Below are 19468 nucleotides of genomic sequence, written 5' to 3'. Positions count from 1 at the left end.
CAAGAAGAAGAACCACATTTAATACTTTGAAATAAATCTGAAAAGCTTCCTGTGTTGGAAAAGTACCCAGTAAGACCACAGACAAGCGAAGTTAGTCATACAAATATTTATAACTCCTTTACAGTGTTGTCCTGACAAACCTTGAGACCTGACATTTATGTGGTTAAGGCTTTGAATAAGTCTTTTTTTATGAGAAATGTGTCAACAACAAGGTACCCATACTGTGACATTTCATGTACTGTTTCAGACTTTTAAGGCCCATTTATGCTGTCTAACATACGTAGAGACGTCCGTTTCAAACATTGTCATACATCTCCGTCCTCATTTTTCCATGCGTCTTTTGTGTTGCCATGGTTGTTAAGTCAGTTCTTCCACTAGTGGGCTCTGTAAAAACGGACCAAATTACACCCGTAACCGACGCAGGAGACGGATGAAACTGTCTGTCCGTATCAGTCTTCTGCATCGAGCATAAATGGGCCTTTACTGTGGCTGGTAACAGAAACTGGAAAGACTATCAGGAATTCAGCGGTACTAATTTGTGGTAAATGATAAAAATGGTAAACACAGAGCTAGATATACGTCTATAAACATATTCTGAATGTTAATGCTGTAACACATAACACTGATTTGAATAAATATTCTCATTAAAAATGTTAACTGTATCATATATTTCTATTTGGTCTAAAAACATTTGTTTCAGTGCATTTTATCTATCTTACTCTTGATACCCTTACGCCCTCCCGTGACATTAGATGCTAAGAGACAACAAATTCCTCCAGTGGTATAATAAACCCCACAACATCACAAGAACCCCCCCAGGAAAAAAAAAAACATGACACAGAGCCCAAAGTGTTCCCACTAACCTGCGAACTCCCCACATCCTAACACAATGGACCTGAGATGGGATGCCTCACCCTGGAAGCTACGGATCATTTGACGTCATTCTGGTCTTGCTCACTGGAGGACACCCTACTTGCATGCCCATGATCTAAATAGTCAGATCTGTTTTGTTTGCATGACGGGTCCTACACCATATCACTCAGCTGGTCCTGATGCTTTTCTTGCTAATCAGTGTAGAGGACGTTGTTAAAAAGATGGAAGTGCAACTTGACATTAAATTTAGCTCCGATTTTTCCCCCCTAGCTGTGTATGAAGGTTACTGTAGAATATGAAGGAAATTCCCACCTAAAATACTTTTTATTTTACTGATTATTCACTTCATTTGGCCACTTAGAAATGGATGGCACAGGAGAGTCTGTGTTATCACCCGTGTGCAGGGGCTGCCATCAGCAGTGGTCTAATACTCATGATCACTGTTAACTGAGACTACTTTGAATAAAGCCTCTTACTCACTCACACCTGCTGCTTTGTACTTTGGCTTTGTCATTTCATCAGATTCATTATATTCAGGCATGATTTCGATCACATTAGGGAGCTGATCAAACAGTCCAGACTGAATACACTCAGCTTTCCTGTCAGATTAGACTTGCCAGAAAAAAATAATAAGAGGCTTGCAAATTTAATGACAGTGAAGCCTGTATCTGCTCAGATGGTTTGATCAAATTTCATTGATCACTTAATATTTGAGGTTAGTTTATTTGAATGTTTCAGATTTTTAATGAACATGAGAAGAACATAAAATCCCCAGATGCATTCTGAACAAGAGCTGCCCTTTCAGATTGTGGTGTTAATGATTATTGAATGAGCCTTGAGTCGAACTGAAAACAGATTAACTATTTCCATGCCCCCCTTTAGCAACTCATTACCCCCAACTTCGAATTTGTTGCTGCTTGTTGTAACCAGCTCTACTCAGCTCCTCGCTCCAAACTGAGCTTATTCCTCTGTGTCTTGTGTGTTGCAGGCGCCATGGTCGACTGGCACAGAGTGTGTAGCCAAGTATAATTTCCAGACGGCAAATGAACAAGACCTGCCCTTCTGTAAAGGAGATGTACTGACCATCATTGGAGCCACCAGGGTAAGAAAGCAGGTGTCTCACAATACACAGTCGTAGCAGTAAACTGGCCAGATCTGCTGTCATATTATATTCACCATCATGTACTGATTGAGTTAATTTCCTCAACAGTTACCACTAGAAATGTCACAATTATAGTTCCTTAGTAGGGTTTTTGTCAAGGAAATAAACACAATATTACGATTATAACTATTTTTCTGCATTCATTTCATAACACTGCAAGTGTGGCAAATCACATGAACACTCCTCATATGTCTACAAGATTTATTTATTTTTATTTCCATATTTTGATGCCAACATACCAAAATATGGTGCCAAAGTAAAGTAACCAAGAAGTCCCATTCCAACAAAATCGCCTTTACTTTGTAAACAAAAAAGTGTTAGAGTTTTAACTAGGAGAGATCTAAACAATCACACCAGTTGTGAAATCTTTACACTGGCTTCCAGTCAGTCACAGAACAGATTTTAAAACACTACTGGTAGTGTACAAGAGATGTGTTCAAAGATTATAACCCTAGCAGAGGCCTGAGGTCAGTTAGTCTAGACCAGAGTCCAGACTAAACATGGAGAAGTAGCATTTAGCTGTTAGGCTGAAAACAAGTGGAACAAACTGCCAGTAGAGACGAAACTTTCACCTACACTTTTAAATTCAAGTTAAAAACCTTTCTTTTCTCATGTGTCTATGCATGAAGTCTACACGGTATCTTTTGACTTATCTAGGCTGCTTTTTTTGCTTTTAATCATTGTAATTAATTTATTTTGTATGATTTTATATATCTTATCATAATTTATGCACAACCTTTTCATTATTTTTTCCTTTTACTGCAGCTATGTTATGATTGCTTTACAGGCTGGAGAGTGGCATCTTGGTCATTTTTTATATCCAAAAGAAATCCATCAAATTTGACTTCATCTGTTTGGAGAGAACAACTCTTCCTCTGCTATATTTTCTCGCTCAACCACACCTCTTCTGCTGCTTAGAATGCTGATTAAGGACCACAAACTGTAGCACGTGGATGTCATGTCACTTTGTTTTCGTTCTGTGCACAAGTTATGCTGATCTACATGTATGGTTGGGACATAGTCTTCTATGGAAAGTGACTAATTAATCATGACATTTAATACTGTAATTAATTGTGAAATCAAGTAATTGTGAAATCCCTAGTTATTACAGTTGATGAGGTTAGATTTAGCCCCTCAGTTGTGGATTTTCTATTGAAAGGTCTTTATATACATACAATGTAACCGGAGAACTTCCTCTAAGAAAAATGCTGCAATTATTTGAAAGCTATATCCATGATGTATGACTCCTATCTTTATTTTTTTGTATTTTAGTGCCAAACTAAAGCTAAGTTTTGTACCTACCTGATAATCTGAGGACATCCAACTTACAGAATTCAAACAGCTTTGTAGCCTCAGTCGGTGGGATTTCTTGTAACCAGAGGCTCTCTTTGGTTTGTCAGTGTTTCAGATGCACAGCATCTCTCCATGTATCTCCAATAAATAAGCCCTCAAATATTGGATTGAAGCAGTGGTGTTGGATTTTGGCTTCCTTTCCCCACTACATGTAGTCAACTACATTTGTGGTTTTACTACTCCATCTCTACTTTAAATCTCTGTACTTGGACAGAGACCCGAGGGATAGGAAGGCCTCTCACCTACAAAATGCCCTGAATATTTCAGATGCTATAACTCATGGTCCGTTTTGACTGTTTCAGGATCCAAACTGGTACAGAGCGAAGAACACGGTGGGCAGAGAGGGTACCATTCCAGCTAACTATGTCCAGAAAAGGGAGGGAGTCAAGTCAGGAGGGAAACTCAGCCTCATGCCGTAAGTATCAGAGTGCTACTACACTGTGTCTGTGTAATTCATGGTATAAACGTTATAAAACCAGCTGGTTGTTCTGAAAATGTCAGAATGCAGCAGAAATGCATTTTTCACATTTGCGCTTAAGTTTGTGAACTAGTTGTATAACACCCTGCAGTGAGGGGAAAATATAGTGTTGACTTCAAACAAAGGAAATTCTCTCTTTTAGTCTTAAACTTATTTTTTATTGTCTCTTCCATTATCTGTGTTGCTGTCACACGGGCCAGACGCTACATCTGAGTGACATTTCAGGCTCTTTGAACTGCAGCAGTTCAAAAAGAGGACAGCCTAAGAAGAGTTGTATGCAAATTAAACAAGGCAGGAACGGCAAGCAGCAGCATCAAAAGCTAGCTATGATATAATGAACGCACCAAAAGAAAATCTGACAAATTGTTCTTGAAAGACATGATTTTCTCATGCAGAGATACATATCGGCCATTCGGTAGCCCCTCCATTGTTCACTCGTATAACATTTCAAGCATTGCCCTCAATTTCTTTGGAGGAAATGGGTTCACCAGAAGAGTTTGAGACCTTTACATACTGAGATGCTGAAGCATGCAGTTTGACTCTTCTTGTTTTCAGGAAGTATTCAATGGACTTTTGACCCTTTGTCTCTTCATCAGCTGCTGCTGAAAACTTTAACCTCTCCTTTTGCCACCCCTCGTACTGTCTGTCCACACCGTTTTAAACTGTGTCACTGTGTCATCCAGCTCTGGCATGCTGTGTGTGTGTTATCTGCAGGGGCCCAGTGGTAACTTTACACTCGCCTTGTTAAGCTGTGATGGCTTTATAAACATAGCTTATACAGCTACAGCTGAGTAGTTGCTCTTTTAATTTTAATGTGGCTTTAGCCACAGTTGGTCATTGCCACGTTTATTGATCATGTAATTGTTCATTTGGTCTTGCAGACTGTTTCAGTCCTCTTTGTAGTGCGTTATTGTCATTGTTTTTATTTGCCCAGAGAAACAAGCTCCACATGTACTAGAATTATTGCCTTGAATTTCTTTGTAAAGATAGGATTCACTTCCAAGCTTTTTATTTATTTATTTATTTTTTTTGTTTGTTTGTTTTTTCTTTTTCTCATGACCTGAGGTTCTTATGGCAGCCTTTGAGATCTGTGCATTTTTAAGTTTTTCTTTAATGTTCTAACTATGGCAAGTGGTTCCTCTGGAGCCAGTTGGCTATAACCCACAGGGACATTTTGATTTAGTCATGAATTACTAACAGATGTCTCAGAGAAGACCTCTCCCTCTATTCTGGGTTACATAAGGGTTCAGCTGTGGTCTTCTGTCCCCAAGCTGGTTCATACTCTGCAGCAGAAAGTGTCCTGTCCCCCCCTCACTGCCATCTAGACTGTCTGCTGCCCCCTTGTGGCAGACTTGCATCATCCTAAAGAAAGACAGAGCAATTAATCCTGCTGTCCTACTTCTTCCCTTCAATGTTGTATTGAGCAAGTTGTTTACCACAATTTTTTAACTCTCGCTTCTTTTCATATGAAGTCATTTCTGAAAACTGCAGTCAATTTCTGGGGACAAAGCAGCAAGTGTGTGTGTTCACTGATAGCCTCTGTGGCCGTCCACTCTACTTGGCTCCTGCTCTCAGATTAGTGGGAGTGAAAGACCTGCTGTCCATCAGAGAAGCTGCCTGCGCTGATCTAATCAACTCAACCTATATTAAGCTGCTTTTCCACAAGGGTCTCTGCTGTCTCAGAAAGCCATATATGGCGGAGGAGGAGGGCTTGATGAAGACAGCCAGAGGAAAACATGATAAATCAATTAGAGCGGTTAATTACCACCCATTGACCAGCCAACGCCTTTGGAAAGAACCAATATTTGGGCTACTGCTGGTGGCTAATTTGACCCATGACACAAAGACTGGAATAAGTCAAAGGAATACACTGCAGTGTTCTGTTAATTGTTAAAATGTAGAAGTATTATTTAACGGAGAATATATAAACACTTCCTACTTTGTGTCAATTTATTTGCTGCAACTAAAACCCAACAGAAAGTTGCAGTTGTGTAATCCAGCTTCTTTATGTTACCATCAGGCCTCTGAAACAGGAACGCTAATTCTTTACAGCCCTGACCAGTGTTTCTGCCCCTTTCTTTATTTTCTTTTCTTATTTTTTAAACTGTGGCTTGTGCTGAAAAGTCAATCCATGTCTAAGTCTCCCCGACCTCCGGTAGGAATGGGTTACCCAGCTTGTTCTGCTCCCTGCCTCGTCTGAGCAGTTTTTGCATTTTCCTGTTATTGCAGTGCCTGCATGTCAGTTTCCGACTCTGCCCCCAGACTTCTTGCCTGTGTGTGCATGTTTGGGTGTGTGTGTGTGCGCCATGTTTCCTGTTGTTTGGGCCCAGGTACATTCTCGCTGTGGCTCCCTAAGACAAGCCCCCACCTCTGCTTTGCTGAAACTGAGCCACTGGAAGTGCTGCTGCCGGCTACGCGTTATCGCCCTTCTTTTTTGTTTTTCACTTCTCATTTCAGGGAAAAATTGTGAATCTCTCTGTAATCTCTCTTTAATAAGAAGACCATTGGTGTGATCATTAGGGTTGTCCTGACAACTTTTTCACTTCCGATACAATACCGATATTGCAGCCATTAGTATTGGCCAATACTGATATTAATCTGATACGATATTAGCATGAATCGTATGTACTTTGACCTATTTTGTAGTGCAGAATGTGAGAAAAGGCTTGATCAAGTGATATTACTCAGAGACTAGTCAGGAACAGTAGTTATGAGGAAAAAAACACTCATTTATTAATCATGGGTTGCATAAATTTGAATCTTTAACATAAAACTATACAAGTGAATGAAATAAATAATAAATTAGAGGACCCTGAAAAATAACCTTAACAGATCAAATATAAACAAAAAGTTAAATTTTTAAAGTGCAAAAAAAACAATTCAAAGTCACTTTAGTTATTTTATACTGTCAGTATATAAAATGTATATATAATGGAGCGAGGCTCAAGGTGCCCGATCAAGCGTTTAAACCCGACATTACTTACCACTGACAGGGGCTGGTCATCGAGCACAATAAACTGGCCTATCTTTTCTGTTATAGTTAATAGAGATGTGACGTTCATGAACGAATCGATTCTTTTGAACGGCTCTTTTAAATGAACAATGGGAACCGAGTCACAGCTGTAATCTGTTCATTTGTGGGTCATTCTTTTTATATACAAATTTTCCACACTGCCTTCATCACATTTGTGACATCATAGAAGTCTGATGTCCAGCATTCATGTGAAGCATCTGTGGGCAGACAGTATTGTTCAGAAACAAATACTGTGAGTTCTATCCAAAACATTTACTAGAATTTGTACTGACTGCTCAGGTTTATCCTTTTTTATCTATATTTTTCCTATCATTTTTTTATCTCGAATAGTAGATTTTATATAGGTACATATTTTGATTGGCTGTCTAATAGTTAATGCCTTTTTGCCATCCCGTGGGAGTTTGTCACACTTTGCAATTTTTTCGGACAGCGTTGGTTGTTTGAAGGAGACAGAAGTTTGTTTCTTCACCTCAGTGGTCCTGCGAAAATCCTAATGCAGTTTTTTTTTTTTTGTGATTCTACTTCAAATGCATGATAAGGTTGGGCATATTAAACTTCCCGTTTTTGTTCCACTTTGGGAAACTTGTGCATTACAAGTGTTGCACTCAGCTGGAACGTCTTTTTCGGACTTTAACGGAAAAATACTCCCACATGGCTGACATCGCTTCTGCTCCTTGTTACTTTGCTTACATGCTGTTGTGATCACGTGGGTTCTGCATGCAGAATCCGGGCGCTGCAGGATAGAACTGCTGAAGCGGATGGACTGCTTATATCGGAGGTATTTTTATGCAGGCCGATATAATCCGATACCATTTTTTTTCCCGTTGATATAGGACCTACTTCCAATATCAATCTCAGATCAGGACACCCCTGGCGATCATATTTGAAGATATAAGGGATTTTAGCCTGCCGGATCCTCTTCCAAGTGTTTTCCTTGTTTAAGATAAAGAGAGAAAGAAGTCATAAGACTGTAGTTGCATTAGCATCAATGTGTGGCCACTCACAGCTGTCACTGCCTGTGTCCCTGGCTTGTCCTTACATTCTCAGCTCTCCCCCCTCTCTCTAGCTGGTTTCATGGGAAGATAACTCGTGAGCAGGCAGAGCGGCTCCTCTACCCTCCAGAGACGGGTCTGTTCCTGGTGAGGGAGAGCACCAACTATCCTGGTGACTACACCTTGTGCGTCAGCTGCGACGGGAAGGTGGAGCACTACCGCATCATCTACCACAACGGCAAACTCACCATCGATGAAGAGGAGTACTTTGAGAATCTCATGCAGCTGGTGGAGGTGCGTGGTGACTAAATGCACAGTTGTCATTTCTTCTCTCATTTTATCCACACTTAATACTTTTCAAACACATGGCACCATTTTGAATGGCAGCTGTAAAGAAGAATTGTCCACTTTTAAACATAGCAAGCTCAGTGTTGAGTTAAACTAACAAATTGTGCAAACTTCCCTTCTGTTAGTAAACAAAACCTTTGACCTTTGACACTATGTCTGTAAATATGATTCAGTAGTCATGTTCCTGTAGTTGCTTCCTCCTTCTTCCTGAAAGTCACCAGCCTCTTTTATGTGTGATCCCACTGCTGTTCCTCTTTGGTAATGTACACGTCAAACAACAAGAGGCGACTTTATCAGTGTGTGCTTTCACACATCATTTGTCAGAGTGGTGAGTTCTGAGGGTCTGTAGTACCTCTGTCTACTCTCCTTTGCCAGATCAGAGGCATATCAACTTTGACCCACCTGTGCCCTCTTTGTATGTGCACATAATGCACTAAAACCTTAACAGGTGAACTTAATTAGACCTTCTCTAAACTTTTGAATGCACATGTACAACTGTTGGATGTTTAAGTATTTATTTCACAGTAGGGGTGTGCAATAACATATCGTTCACAGTAATACCGGTACAATTTTTGACACCAGTTGAAAATGTAAAATCATGATATCACATGATCACACGTTTCCACCCTGATGACGGAGTTTAACACTGTACAGGGTAGGACTATGGACCGCAGCTGAACAAGGAAACATGGCAGAGCAAAGCAGAGTGCAGCTGTAAAATGCATAGAATGTTTATTTTGGCTTCAAAGAAAAAACAAACAGTGATTTACATGCTTCCAAAGACAACACACTTGTGCCACTTCTGATTGTGGATCCGGAGAAATACTGGAAGTAGACCCACCGCCATTGCAGCCCAATCCTGCCAATTTAGTAACCCTTTTGCTATATTTAAAGAGTATTCCTAGACCCTTATAGCGACTGTTTTTCAAAGCAAGTGTAGTGACAAATCCACTGACTTTTTGAGGTTTTATTGGAGACTTATCTCTGTCTGATCTCTTATCTACTGACTGTAATCTGCTGTCATTTCTCCGTACATACGTCACACAAACACAGACGCGTCTGCAAAAAAAACTTGAAAAACGGCACGGGTGAACGCAGCTGTTGCTGCAGCCCCTACTGTAACTTTTGGGTATTAAAAATTTAATAAATACCAGCAAACTTCAACGTCTGTGGCTGGATACACCACATCCACCATCATGCACCTTAAAATACACCTGGAGAGGTTAGTCACTGTAATACGAAGCTAATGTTAGCATTTAGGTTAGCAACAAGCTTAGAGCCACAGCTGTGTAAACATTAGCCTGTTATTACTTTAGTAGTGCAGGGATCCTCAACTGTCAACCTGTTTGAGGCACTGTCCTGCGGATTTTACATTTACATGCTGCAATACATTTGAGTCAAATTATTAATGGGTCATTAGAGGCTTGTGCAGAACTTGAAGAACAAGCTGTCATGTGGATCAGGTATGTTGATGCAAGAAAACGTCAAAAACTGGCAGCATATTGACCGTCCTCCTGATATATATATATATATATATATATATATATATATATATATATATATATATATATATATATATATATATAATATAACATAACAGGTACACATAAATAAATGAAACAAACATATAAAAGGTATAAGAACACCTCTGTATTTACAGAAAATAAGAGAATTCAGAGCAGACAGTAATATTTACAGGGTGGATAAAGTGCATCCTTGTGCAAGGATAGTGTGTGTGTTTCTGAGAAGGTGGTGTAGATGGAGTCCAGATCTGGTAGATGGCGGCCCGGGTGGTGAACTGTCCTCACCACCCGGGCTAAGTTCCTCTTGTCCTGTGCTGTGCAGCTGCCATACCACACCATCACACTGAGACTTGGGACTCAGTGGTGGCTCTGTAAAAGTTCACAAGCAGCTGAGAAGAGAGTCCCATTCGCTTTAACTTCCTGAGAAAAAAGAACTGTTGTTGGGCCTTCTTCACTAGGTGTGAAGTGTTCACAATCGAGGAGAGGTCAGAGGAAATGTGGATGACCAGGAACTTGATGCCGTCCACACGCTCCACTTCCTCTCCGTGTATGTAGACAGGAGCATGCTCCGTCTTCCTGGACCTCCTGTATTCTACTATGATCTCCCTTGTCTTGTTGATGTTAAGAACCAGGTTGTTCTTGAAACACCATTTTGGGAGACTCTGAACCTCTTCTCTGTAGTGGGTCTCATCATTGTTGGATATGAGACCCACCACGGTGGTATTGTCCACAAACTTCACTACCTTTTTGGTGGGGTGGATGGCAGAGCAGCCCTGTGTGGAGAGAGTGAAGAAATTCTGCCAGTTGGTCTTCACATGATTTTATCGTCCGACCTGACACCTTATCTGGACCCGCAGCCTTTTTTATGTTGATCCACCTCAGGGTGGAGGTCACTTGGTGCAGCTGCAGGGTAAGGGGCTGATGCTGCAGCTCTGGTTATGAAGGATGGACGGTACTTCTGCTGCTTGGTGTCAAAGCGTGCGAAGAAACTGTTCAAGGCAGAGTGGGATTGTTGTTAACACTTGGTTCTCATTGCTGAGTCGCACAAGAAGTAATAACTCTTTTGACCAACGGATTGCAGTGTGTCAAGCTTCACCATTTTGGGTCAGACCAGTAAGATTGCAACCCCTATGGAAGGGTTCCAAAAAAGTATGACTGGTCGGTTGGATATTCTGGCACCCATATTTATTTTCCTTTCTCATCTTCCTAATCCAAATAGTGTAAATTCCTAATCCAAATAGTCTATAATGGATAAAATTAAGTTATGCCATGACATGCAGCAGCATAGTTGCATAACTCTATAAACTTAAGACTCGCACACACTGAGTATCCACATGGACTTCCCAAAAAAAAAAAGAAAAACCCAGATTCAAGTGCACATTCAAAAAGCTGTCTGATCCTCTCAGTCTCTGACTGTTATCTGAAAGCAGGTTCAGAGGAAGGACACAGAGAGAAAGACAGGGCACATGGTGGCAGAGAGAGGAAGGGAGGCCTTTTATCCCCTTAGATACAGAGTGGAGCTGGATTGGCGGCTATCACACTTTTAATTGGGCCTCATCTTTTTACCCTGCGGGACGTTGGAAGTGGACATGAGGAATGTGCCAGCTGGCAGTGAGACCATCCCTACATCCCTGGTGCATTCTTGTTATCAGCCACCCACAATCTCTGTTTCTCCAGCCCTCTCTCGTTCACACCCTCCAGGCTCGGTTTTGGCTCTACTATCTCTCTCCACCTCCTTCCCTCTGTCTCTCCCTCTCTTTGTGTTCCCTTGTGGATACCTGGCATATTGCTTTCTGTCCTTCTCTCTCTGTTATCCACCTCTCGCTTTCTTCTGCTGTCTCATATTCTTTGTCTCTTCATCTCTATCATGTAGCCTGTCTGCATTCCCCTGTAAATAGCCTACGATAGGATTCTTCACATTCTTGTGTTTTTCCGCTTACTGTTCCCCTGATATGACTACGTTGGTCACAGCAGGTTGTTACAGAGATCTGTGCAAACACACATGGCATATACTCATCGTGCATACTCATACTGTTACTGACAGTTGCGGACTTGCTTTCCGGCAGCCATCACACCCACAGTGTTGTTCTGCCTGTGATAAAAACCAAAGATAGCTGCATGTGGTGTAATTGCACAATGGAAAGTTGTCTGTTGTGCACTCATTGTGTATTTTTACTATGGTGATTGCAGCCTTCTTTGTTTATTGCATATCTGACCATCTTTATTTAGCCAAGACGATTTTGTACCAAAAATACATTTTCATGTGTCAAACTGAATATAAATGATTGCAACATGTTACACAAGCAGTATTGCTGTAAGATCTTTCATTAAAAAGATCATCGCTGCATATGCACTAACAAATAGAACAGGTTTATCATAGACAGAAGCAGAATGTAATCTAGATGCATATATGAGGTGGCTGTTTTATATGTGTGACTCCATGCTCCATTCCTCAGACTCAGTGCTGAATTATTCAGTGAGATTACACCCTTCCTGCACAATGTTACCCCCTGGTGGTTGTAATGCTAACTTGCAGTCTGTGATCTGTACTAGTGTAAAGTGGGCTACAGTGAGAGAGGGACACTGATTTATCATCAAGCCTGCAAAGTTCTTTCTTTAAAAACAAGAGAGGCTAAATTAATTGTTTGACCTGGATTTGCAATGATGATATCTAATCTGATTTCACAATGAGTAGATGCTTGATTTGTTTAGTTAGTTGTGTCTGGCTGTAGTCAGATGCACTGACCTCTTTCACACCCACACATATCTCCCAGCAGGGGAGCCCCTCCACACTCAGATGCCCCAGTATGACATGATGTGAACGCTGTCAGCCTCTTGCAGAGCGCTGCAGATGCTTCGGGTTTTTGACTTTCTGATGATGAAAACATTTTGTTTGCACAATTTGTGCAGGTTAATTCTAAGTTGCGGCTCTGTTGTTGATCCTGTTTAAGTCCACACATTCATTTTGAAAGAACTGAGCTAAAATCATAGTAAATGTATGACTTTTCAAGTTTGCATTACATTAGAGTTACAAACATAGCGTGTCCACTAGACACTCCCCTCCTCAGAAGGACGAAGCCTCTCTTAAAATTCCATTGAACAACATGTCCTGATCCTCCTCAGGGTAAAAGGCTGCACATCCTCTCAACGTGCTCCCCCCACTTTCTTCCATCTTTTTATATGGAAATGAGGCATGGATTCTTTCCCTCAAGACAAACCTCCGCCTCCAACACTGATGCATGTTGATAACGGTTAAAACTGCTATGCAGAGTCTCTTTGAAAGGAGCCTCTTTGCATCAAATATTACAACAATTGCCACCTTCCTGTTCTTGTTTTTGGAAACATCGGCCTTGCTTTTGTTTTGAATATCAAAAGCTCGTATACAGATTTGCCAGTCTGGATTAATATCTGAATATCAGTCCCTGATCACTCAACTAGCTCCACAGTGGGAGAGGACAGTAAATATACTAGACTTTCAGATGTTAAAAGATTGAAATTTCCCTCATACCTTTTGATGAAACAGAGAACCTGGATCTTTGTTGTTTTAAAGAAGTATTTAATTTTCCCAAACTCTCTCTCTCTGCAGCACTACACCAAAGACGCTGATGGCCTTTGTACCAGGCTGATTAAACCCAAGTTGATGGAGGGGACAGTGGCGGCTCAGGACGAGTTCTCCAGGAGTAAGGGCACACTGAGCTCATTAAACTGCTCTACAGGGACTCTGCAACCAAGACACACAAGGACATTTGTGCACTCACACACACACACTGTATAAACAAAGCCTACATCTCCTTTAAGGTTGTGCTATCATCACCAGCCTAATAGCATTAGTCAGCAGAGGATGATTAATCTTTTTGTGTGTGGAAACAACTGCTAGGCTTCACCAACACTCAAGGTCAATCTGGATCACCCTCTTCCTCCTCCTCCTCCTCTTTGGTCTGTTTTCATTGCTCCTCATGTTCCCATCTGGCCTGACAGCTTTCTCAGCATGAAAAATGATGAAAAATTAAATGAAAGATTCATGATTCTAAAAGTAGAATTCCTACTTTAACATGAAGTAAAGTGTCATTAAAGTGAAAGTGAATATGTGATTCAGTTTTCTGAATACCTAGCCAGCTGTCCTGCTCTGTCAGACTTGCAGCAGGATTTCTAAATGGACCTCTGTCCCTTCTTGGCAGGTGGTTGGGCCTTGAATAGAAAGGAGCTGAAACTCCTCCAGACTATTGGCAAAGGGGAGTTTGGAGGTGAGAAACTGATTCATTCTGTAATCCGCTTATAAAAAGTCGCCTTAGAAAATATCCCATAACACGGAATAAAACTTTTCCGTGTCTGTTTCAGATGTGATGGTGGGAGACTACAGAGGGACCAAGGTGGCAGTCAAGTGCATCAAAAATGATGCGACAGCACAGGCTTTCATCGCCGAGGCCTCCGTCATGACGTAAGATCCAGCTGTTGGCTCCCCCCCCCCCATAACCTGTGAAGTGTTTGTGTCTCTTTAAAAATTTGTTCAGAATTCAGAATATTTTCTGCATGCTGACTGTATGTTTTGCTACTTCTTGTGTGTTTGTACAGGCAACTGAGGCACAACAACCTGGTGCAGTTGCTAGGTGTCATTGTCGAAGAGAGGGGCAGTCTCTACATTGTCACAGAGTACATGGCTAAGGTCAGCCGCATGCATCACTCTGCCAATGATGTCATCTGCCACTATCAATTTTTTTTTATCATTGTCACATGATGCAAACTCCTCCATCAATCCTTCCATTTTAACAGGGACAATCTTTACATCATACATAATTATTGGTATATTTATCTTTCTTCATATGGACAGTCCTTGATACTTCTCCAGATCTAGATGGTTCATTTCAGTCTATAATTTTTTTAGCTGCATTTGTTATTCTGCAGCTTTGGCCATTCAATCTATTTTTAGATAATGTGTAAACATGAAAGCTTTCCTCCGAGTAATGTGTCTAATTAGCATGTTCAGGATGTGGTTTAGTGTGCATGTCATTACATGCTCACATTTTTACTCTATTTCAAAATGACGTTGTAGTTTTGGTTACAGATATCAACTTATCAGCTGCTGTAAATCATTTTAGAATCTCGTCATATTTTGGTTTTTTCTTTCATGTTTCATATAAATCAGTCCCTCCAGGAATTTTGTGGCATTTTATTTATGATTGTTGTGACCTAAAATACCTGATTTTGCAGAATCTTTTGCGAAAAGCTGCAATGAGTTAGGTGATGAGTAAAACGTTTTTGTTTTGACTACATTTGTAATCTCTTTCAGTGGGGTCCCTTTTGAAGTTGCAATGGTTTTTAGTATTTGTTTCCTTGCAGAGGTAACTGAAATGTATTGTTTGATATTATATTTATCATATTCCAACATTGCTTATTAAAATAAGTACACTGGAAGTTTTTTTCAGTGTTCAGCAGAATGCTCTTAAAGCTGCAACTTATTGTTCAAATAGATGGCAAGATTATATTTATTCTTATTCTTTCAGCATTTACAGCAGATCTGAATCTTCATGGAAATTTGTCTCATTTTTTCTCACATTTCAGATGTTCTCTGGAGGAGTTTTACTGTAGAAAAATGTTTGTCAGTTGACATCTTTTGTTTTTTGTTCACCACAATGTAGCAGCAGTACAACACAGCTTACCTCTACTTTCATGGTCAACGCTGGGGAAGTAGTTTTAGGCTCTGGGGCCTTTTTATAAACTGCTGGTTGACAAGGAAGTGGGTCAGAGAGAGAGAGGGGGGAGTGCAACAAAAAAAACTAGGCCCCAGTCTGGGATTCGAACCTGGGCCGGCTGCTCTGTATGTGAGGCAGCCGTTCAACCAGTGGAACTAGATCCCTCCCTAAACATGGGAGGAAGTGTCATGCATGCAGTTATTTTAGAGAGCAGATGTGATGCATTTCTCTTACACATGTGGGCATGTTTATAATGTGGGAACATGGAAGTAAATTTGATGAACGTATATAAAGTAATGTCAAATGAGCGCTGAGATTAGTCAGAGTAGTGGTGATAAGACAAAATTACAAGGACATGCAGAACTTGCGAGGATTGGCTCAATTTGTGTTAATTGATCACAAAATTGTAAATTCCTAGAGGGACTAATGAATTTATCCTGTTTTAGTTCATTAACATATAGGCAGTGAAATTTCTAAAATCCCACCTCACCAGTTTGATGTTCAAAACAAACTATCTAAATCTACCGCATGTAACGCAGTCATATGTTTATGTTTTTCAGGGCAGCCTAGTGGACTACCTGCGCTCCAGAGGACGGACCGTTCTCGGTGGAGACTGCTTACTCAAGTTCTCACTGTGAGTGAACTGTTAAAGCATAAAAATCAGAAATTCCTGCTTTACCTGTCAGGACTTAAAACACATCTTCTGTTTGCAGCTTTTTGGCTAAAAAAAACAACATTATTCAGGGTGTTTCTTTGGTAAATTAACTTTATTAACGATTAACTTTATTTTCAGGTTAATAGTTTTAAAGTTACGTGTTCTTGATTAAACAGTAATTACGCTCATGCTGCATTCAAGCGTATGATGAAAAAATATGGCATAAACATTCAGATCAGTGGGTGGTAACATATGAGTCTACTATGAGGTGTTACGTGGTTCATTTTCAGCAGGAACCGGGTAACACTTGACTCAACTTATTAGAGAAGTGCAAGTGAATAGATTTTTACCTGCGTGACACAAAACAAGTAAAGAAGGAAGCTGATTTAACAGGAAGCTGCTTTTTTGTTTTGTTTTTTGTCCCCTCAGAGCAGCATTTCTGGAACCACTAAATTCATTTTTCTCAGTTAACTGTTGATAATATTTTTATTAACATGTAAAGGAACACATGCTCATCTGTGAACAGTTATCAGCTCAGTCATCCTCTCCTCCTTCATCATCTCACCTTTCCTGTCAGGGATGTGTGTGAAGCCATGGAGTATCTGGAGGCCAACAACTTCGTCCACAGAGATCTGGCAGCTCGTAACGTGCTGGTGTCTGACGACAACATCGCCAAGGTCAGCGACTTCGGCCTCACCAAAGAGGCCTCTTCTATTCAGGACACTGCCAAGCTGCCCGTCAAGTGGACCTCCCCCGAAGCACTAAGAGAGAAGGTGAGAGGAGGAGGACTGATGGGTCAAAGCCTCCTCTTTATTTCTGTTTGCTTGAGGATTGAAGTTGGGAGTCTCATCTTAATTTTTTTTGTAGCGCTAAGATGTACAAGGTTATGAAAAAAAACTTGCTGCCCTACATTTGCTTTTAATATCTGCAGCCACACGCACACACTCACTCACTGCATGCTGAATTTGAATTTCCACTGGCTTTGCACATGAGCTGCAACTTTTTGAAGTTAATTTTTTTTTAGCTTCAGGCAGCAGCTGCTCTGTCACACTGTGGAATGGCTGGTAATTGTGTCAGCTGTATTTGCTCATTTGAACTCCTGAAATGGGATCAGAACCAGACCCATTTTGGTTGGCTGGGTTTGATTCTAACTCTCTTTGTTCTAAGTGTGTGAAATCTCTTGTTTTTGTCCAAACAGCGGTTTTCCACCAAGTCGGACGTGTGGAGTTATGGAATCTTACTTTGGGAGATTTACTCCTTTGGCCGTGTGCCTTACCCTAGAATTGTGAGTAGCTTTTTCTGGCTCTCTGCAGCTCACACCAGCAGATGGCAGGCTTCAGTGTTTATTTTTGCTCCACATTAGAGTAATGTCTGGTTCCCTCAGAGCTCAGAATAATTAGTTTATACCAATAAATGATGGAGCAGGTGGTGAAAATGCAGCTCAGTATGTCGTGTCAGTTATTTCTGCACGCATCACCTCCTTTCTCATTTTAACTTCCATGTTTGGTTATTTGTTATGAAGAATAACCTTTAACTTGTCACATGACTTGTTGATGAAACAGGCTCTAAATGTTGCTTTGTGTGCGTCTCCCAGCCGCTGAAAGACGTGGTGCCACGGGTAGAGAAGGGGTACAAGATGGATGCCCCAGACGGCTGCCCGCCCGTGGTGTACGACCTGATGAAGCAGTGCTGGACCCTGGACCCCGTGATACGGCCCTCCTTCCGCATGCTGAGGGAGAAGTTGCAGCATATCAGAGCCAAGGAGCTCTACCTGTGAAGAGGAGGTGCAGATGAGGGGGAGCGGGGGCGTAAAGGGAGAGAGAAAGAGGGGCAACATGCAACCTCAGCACAGATGGATACTAGGAGGAGGAGAAGGAGAAGTGGGACCACAGCACCTTCCTCCTGGTTGCACAGCCTGTTGACTTGTGGGACTGCCATATTGTGCCCCCCTCCCCAGACCTCAGACGTCCACCAGCCGTCCTCTGCTTCCACACTAGGACTGTTTTTCTGTTTGTGTTGTATAACTTTTGCCAGACAACTTCCTGTTCTCTGGACAGGCCGCTGCCCCTTCCTTCCTCTCCTCCCTTTCTCACCATCACCTGGTCGAAGCTGCTCTTCTTCCTCCACCTTCATGATCCCTCTTTCTTCTTTGTGTTTCTACCCCTCATCCTCCTCCCCCCCCTGAAACATGGCATTAACTGGAGGGGGGGCTGGCCTTTTCCTCCACGTTTGTCAGGTGCTCTTATTTCTTCACCCCACCCCTCCTTTATCATTCCTGGATCCCCACATCGTCATGTGATTCTGCATGCCTTTCAGCCCAGCTCTGCCATTCCATCCTTCCTTCGCTCCTCACCTCCCCCCTCGGTCGTGTTGTCAGGTGTGGGGCCTTCGCTCTGTGCCAAAGTGCCTCCAGTCTACAGGGCGCCAGACTTCCCTCCAACTCTTCTTTTAATTGGACTGTTGAGGTTTCATTTTTTATTACTTTTTTAAGGCAATCTTTTTTTATTGCTTTCTCTTTTTTTCAGGGAGTTTATTTTTCTTTCTTTTTTTATTATTATTACAGTTGTCTCCCCCACCTCCATCATCCCCACTTCAGATTTTTTTTTTTTTTTTTTTGGCTGCTTTTGGTTACCCCCCCTCCCACGTGTCCATGAAGAGCACATGAACAGGAAATGAGGGGATTTGGGGCCCAGTTTTAATGTTTGCAGCCCAAAAGAGTGGCGTAGGGTGGTAGTGGTGGGGGGCAGGATTATAACATGGGAAGAAGATGGGGGGAGAGGCAGTTCACAAACATGGTTGATTCATCATATGTGAGCTTGTTTTTATATCAAAATATATTTAAAGGATTACAAAAAAAAGGAAAAAAAAAAAAGGAACAAGGAAAAAAGCTGAGCGGGACAGAACAGAAAAGGACTGAGGAGCCAGGAGTGTCTTGGCCTTCAACATGTTGGGTGTCTCTGAACTCTGGGGTTGGGGTGGTGCATGCTGTGTGTGAGAGGCCTTGGGTTCAACTGTCAGTGCTTTCAATGTTAATTGTTTTATTATGCTATCATGATTATGAATAAATCATTCCATCTGAACAGACTGGGAACACCTGCATCATTATATCCATCTCTGTGTGAATGTAAACCAAAGTGAGTGTGTGTGAGATGACTTTTCAAACAAGCACCTCCCCTCTGTGTGTGTGTGTGTGTGGGTATGTGCATGTTTATATGAAGTTTTTTTTTTCTTCTGAGATTGAACTGCAGAGTGAATAGTAGAGCATTAAAGATTTTCCTTCAACTAAATGACATGTACAGTGCAAAGGTTTTGAGTTGCCCGTCATTAAATATATGCAGTAATTTACTGTAAGTCAATTTT

General features: G+C 41.3%; 1 protein-coding gene across 1 annotated transcript in view; it reads left to right on the top strand.

The window, feature by feature from the left end:
• LOC121642954 (tyrosine-protein kinase CSK) overlaps positions 1–19188 on the top strand; it is a 50562-nt gene extending 31374 nt beyond the window's left edge. Inside the window, exons 3-13 of the mRNA XM_041990044.1 lie at positions 1862–1975; positions 3691–3803; positions 7967–8186; positions 13350–13443; positions 13942–14007; positions 14102–14201; positions 14336–14426; positions 16014–16087; positions 16686–16881; positions 17307–17393; positions 17703–19188. Coding sequence (XP_041845978.1) covers positions 1862–1975; positions 3691–3803; positions 7967–8186; positions 13350–13443; positions 13942–14007; positions 14102–14201; positions 14336–14426; positions 16014–16087; positions 16686–16881; positions 17307–17393; positions 17703–17885 — 1338 coding nt within the window. The 3' untranslated portion in view covers positions 17886–19188. The remainder of the gene's footprint in view (positions 1–1861; positions 1976–3690; positions 3804–7966; positions 8187–13349; positions 13444–13941; positions 14008–14101; positions 14202–14335; positions 14427–16013; positions 16088–16685; positions 16882–17306; positions 17394–17702) is intronic.
• The last annotated feature ends 280 nt before the right edge of the window (positions 19189–19468 follow it).

Source organism: Melanotaenia boesemani, chromosome 1 (genome assembly GCF_017639745.1).
Source record: "Melanotaenia boesemani isolate fMelBoe1 chromosome 1, fMelBoe1.pri, whole genome shotgun sequence".
Taxonomy (NCBI): Eukaryota; Metazoa; Chordata; class Actinopteri; order Atheriniformes; family Melanotaeniidae; genus Melanotaenia; species Melanotaenia boesemani.
Note: the sequence above shows the minus strand (reverse complement) of the source record. Positions and strands in the feature narration are given on the sequence as shown.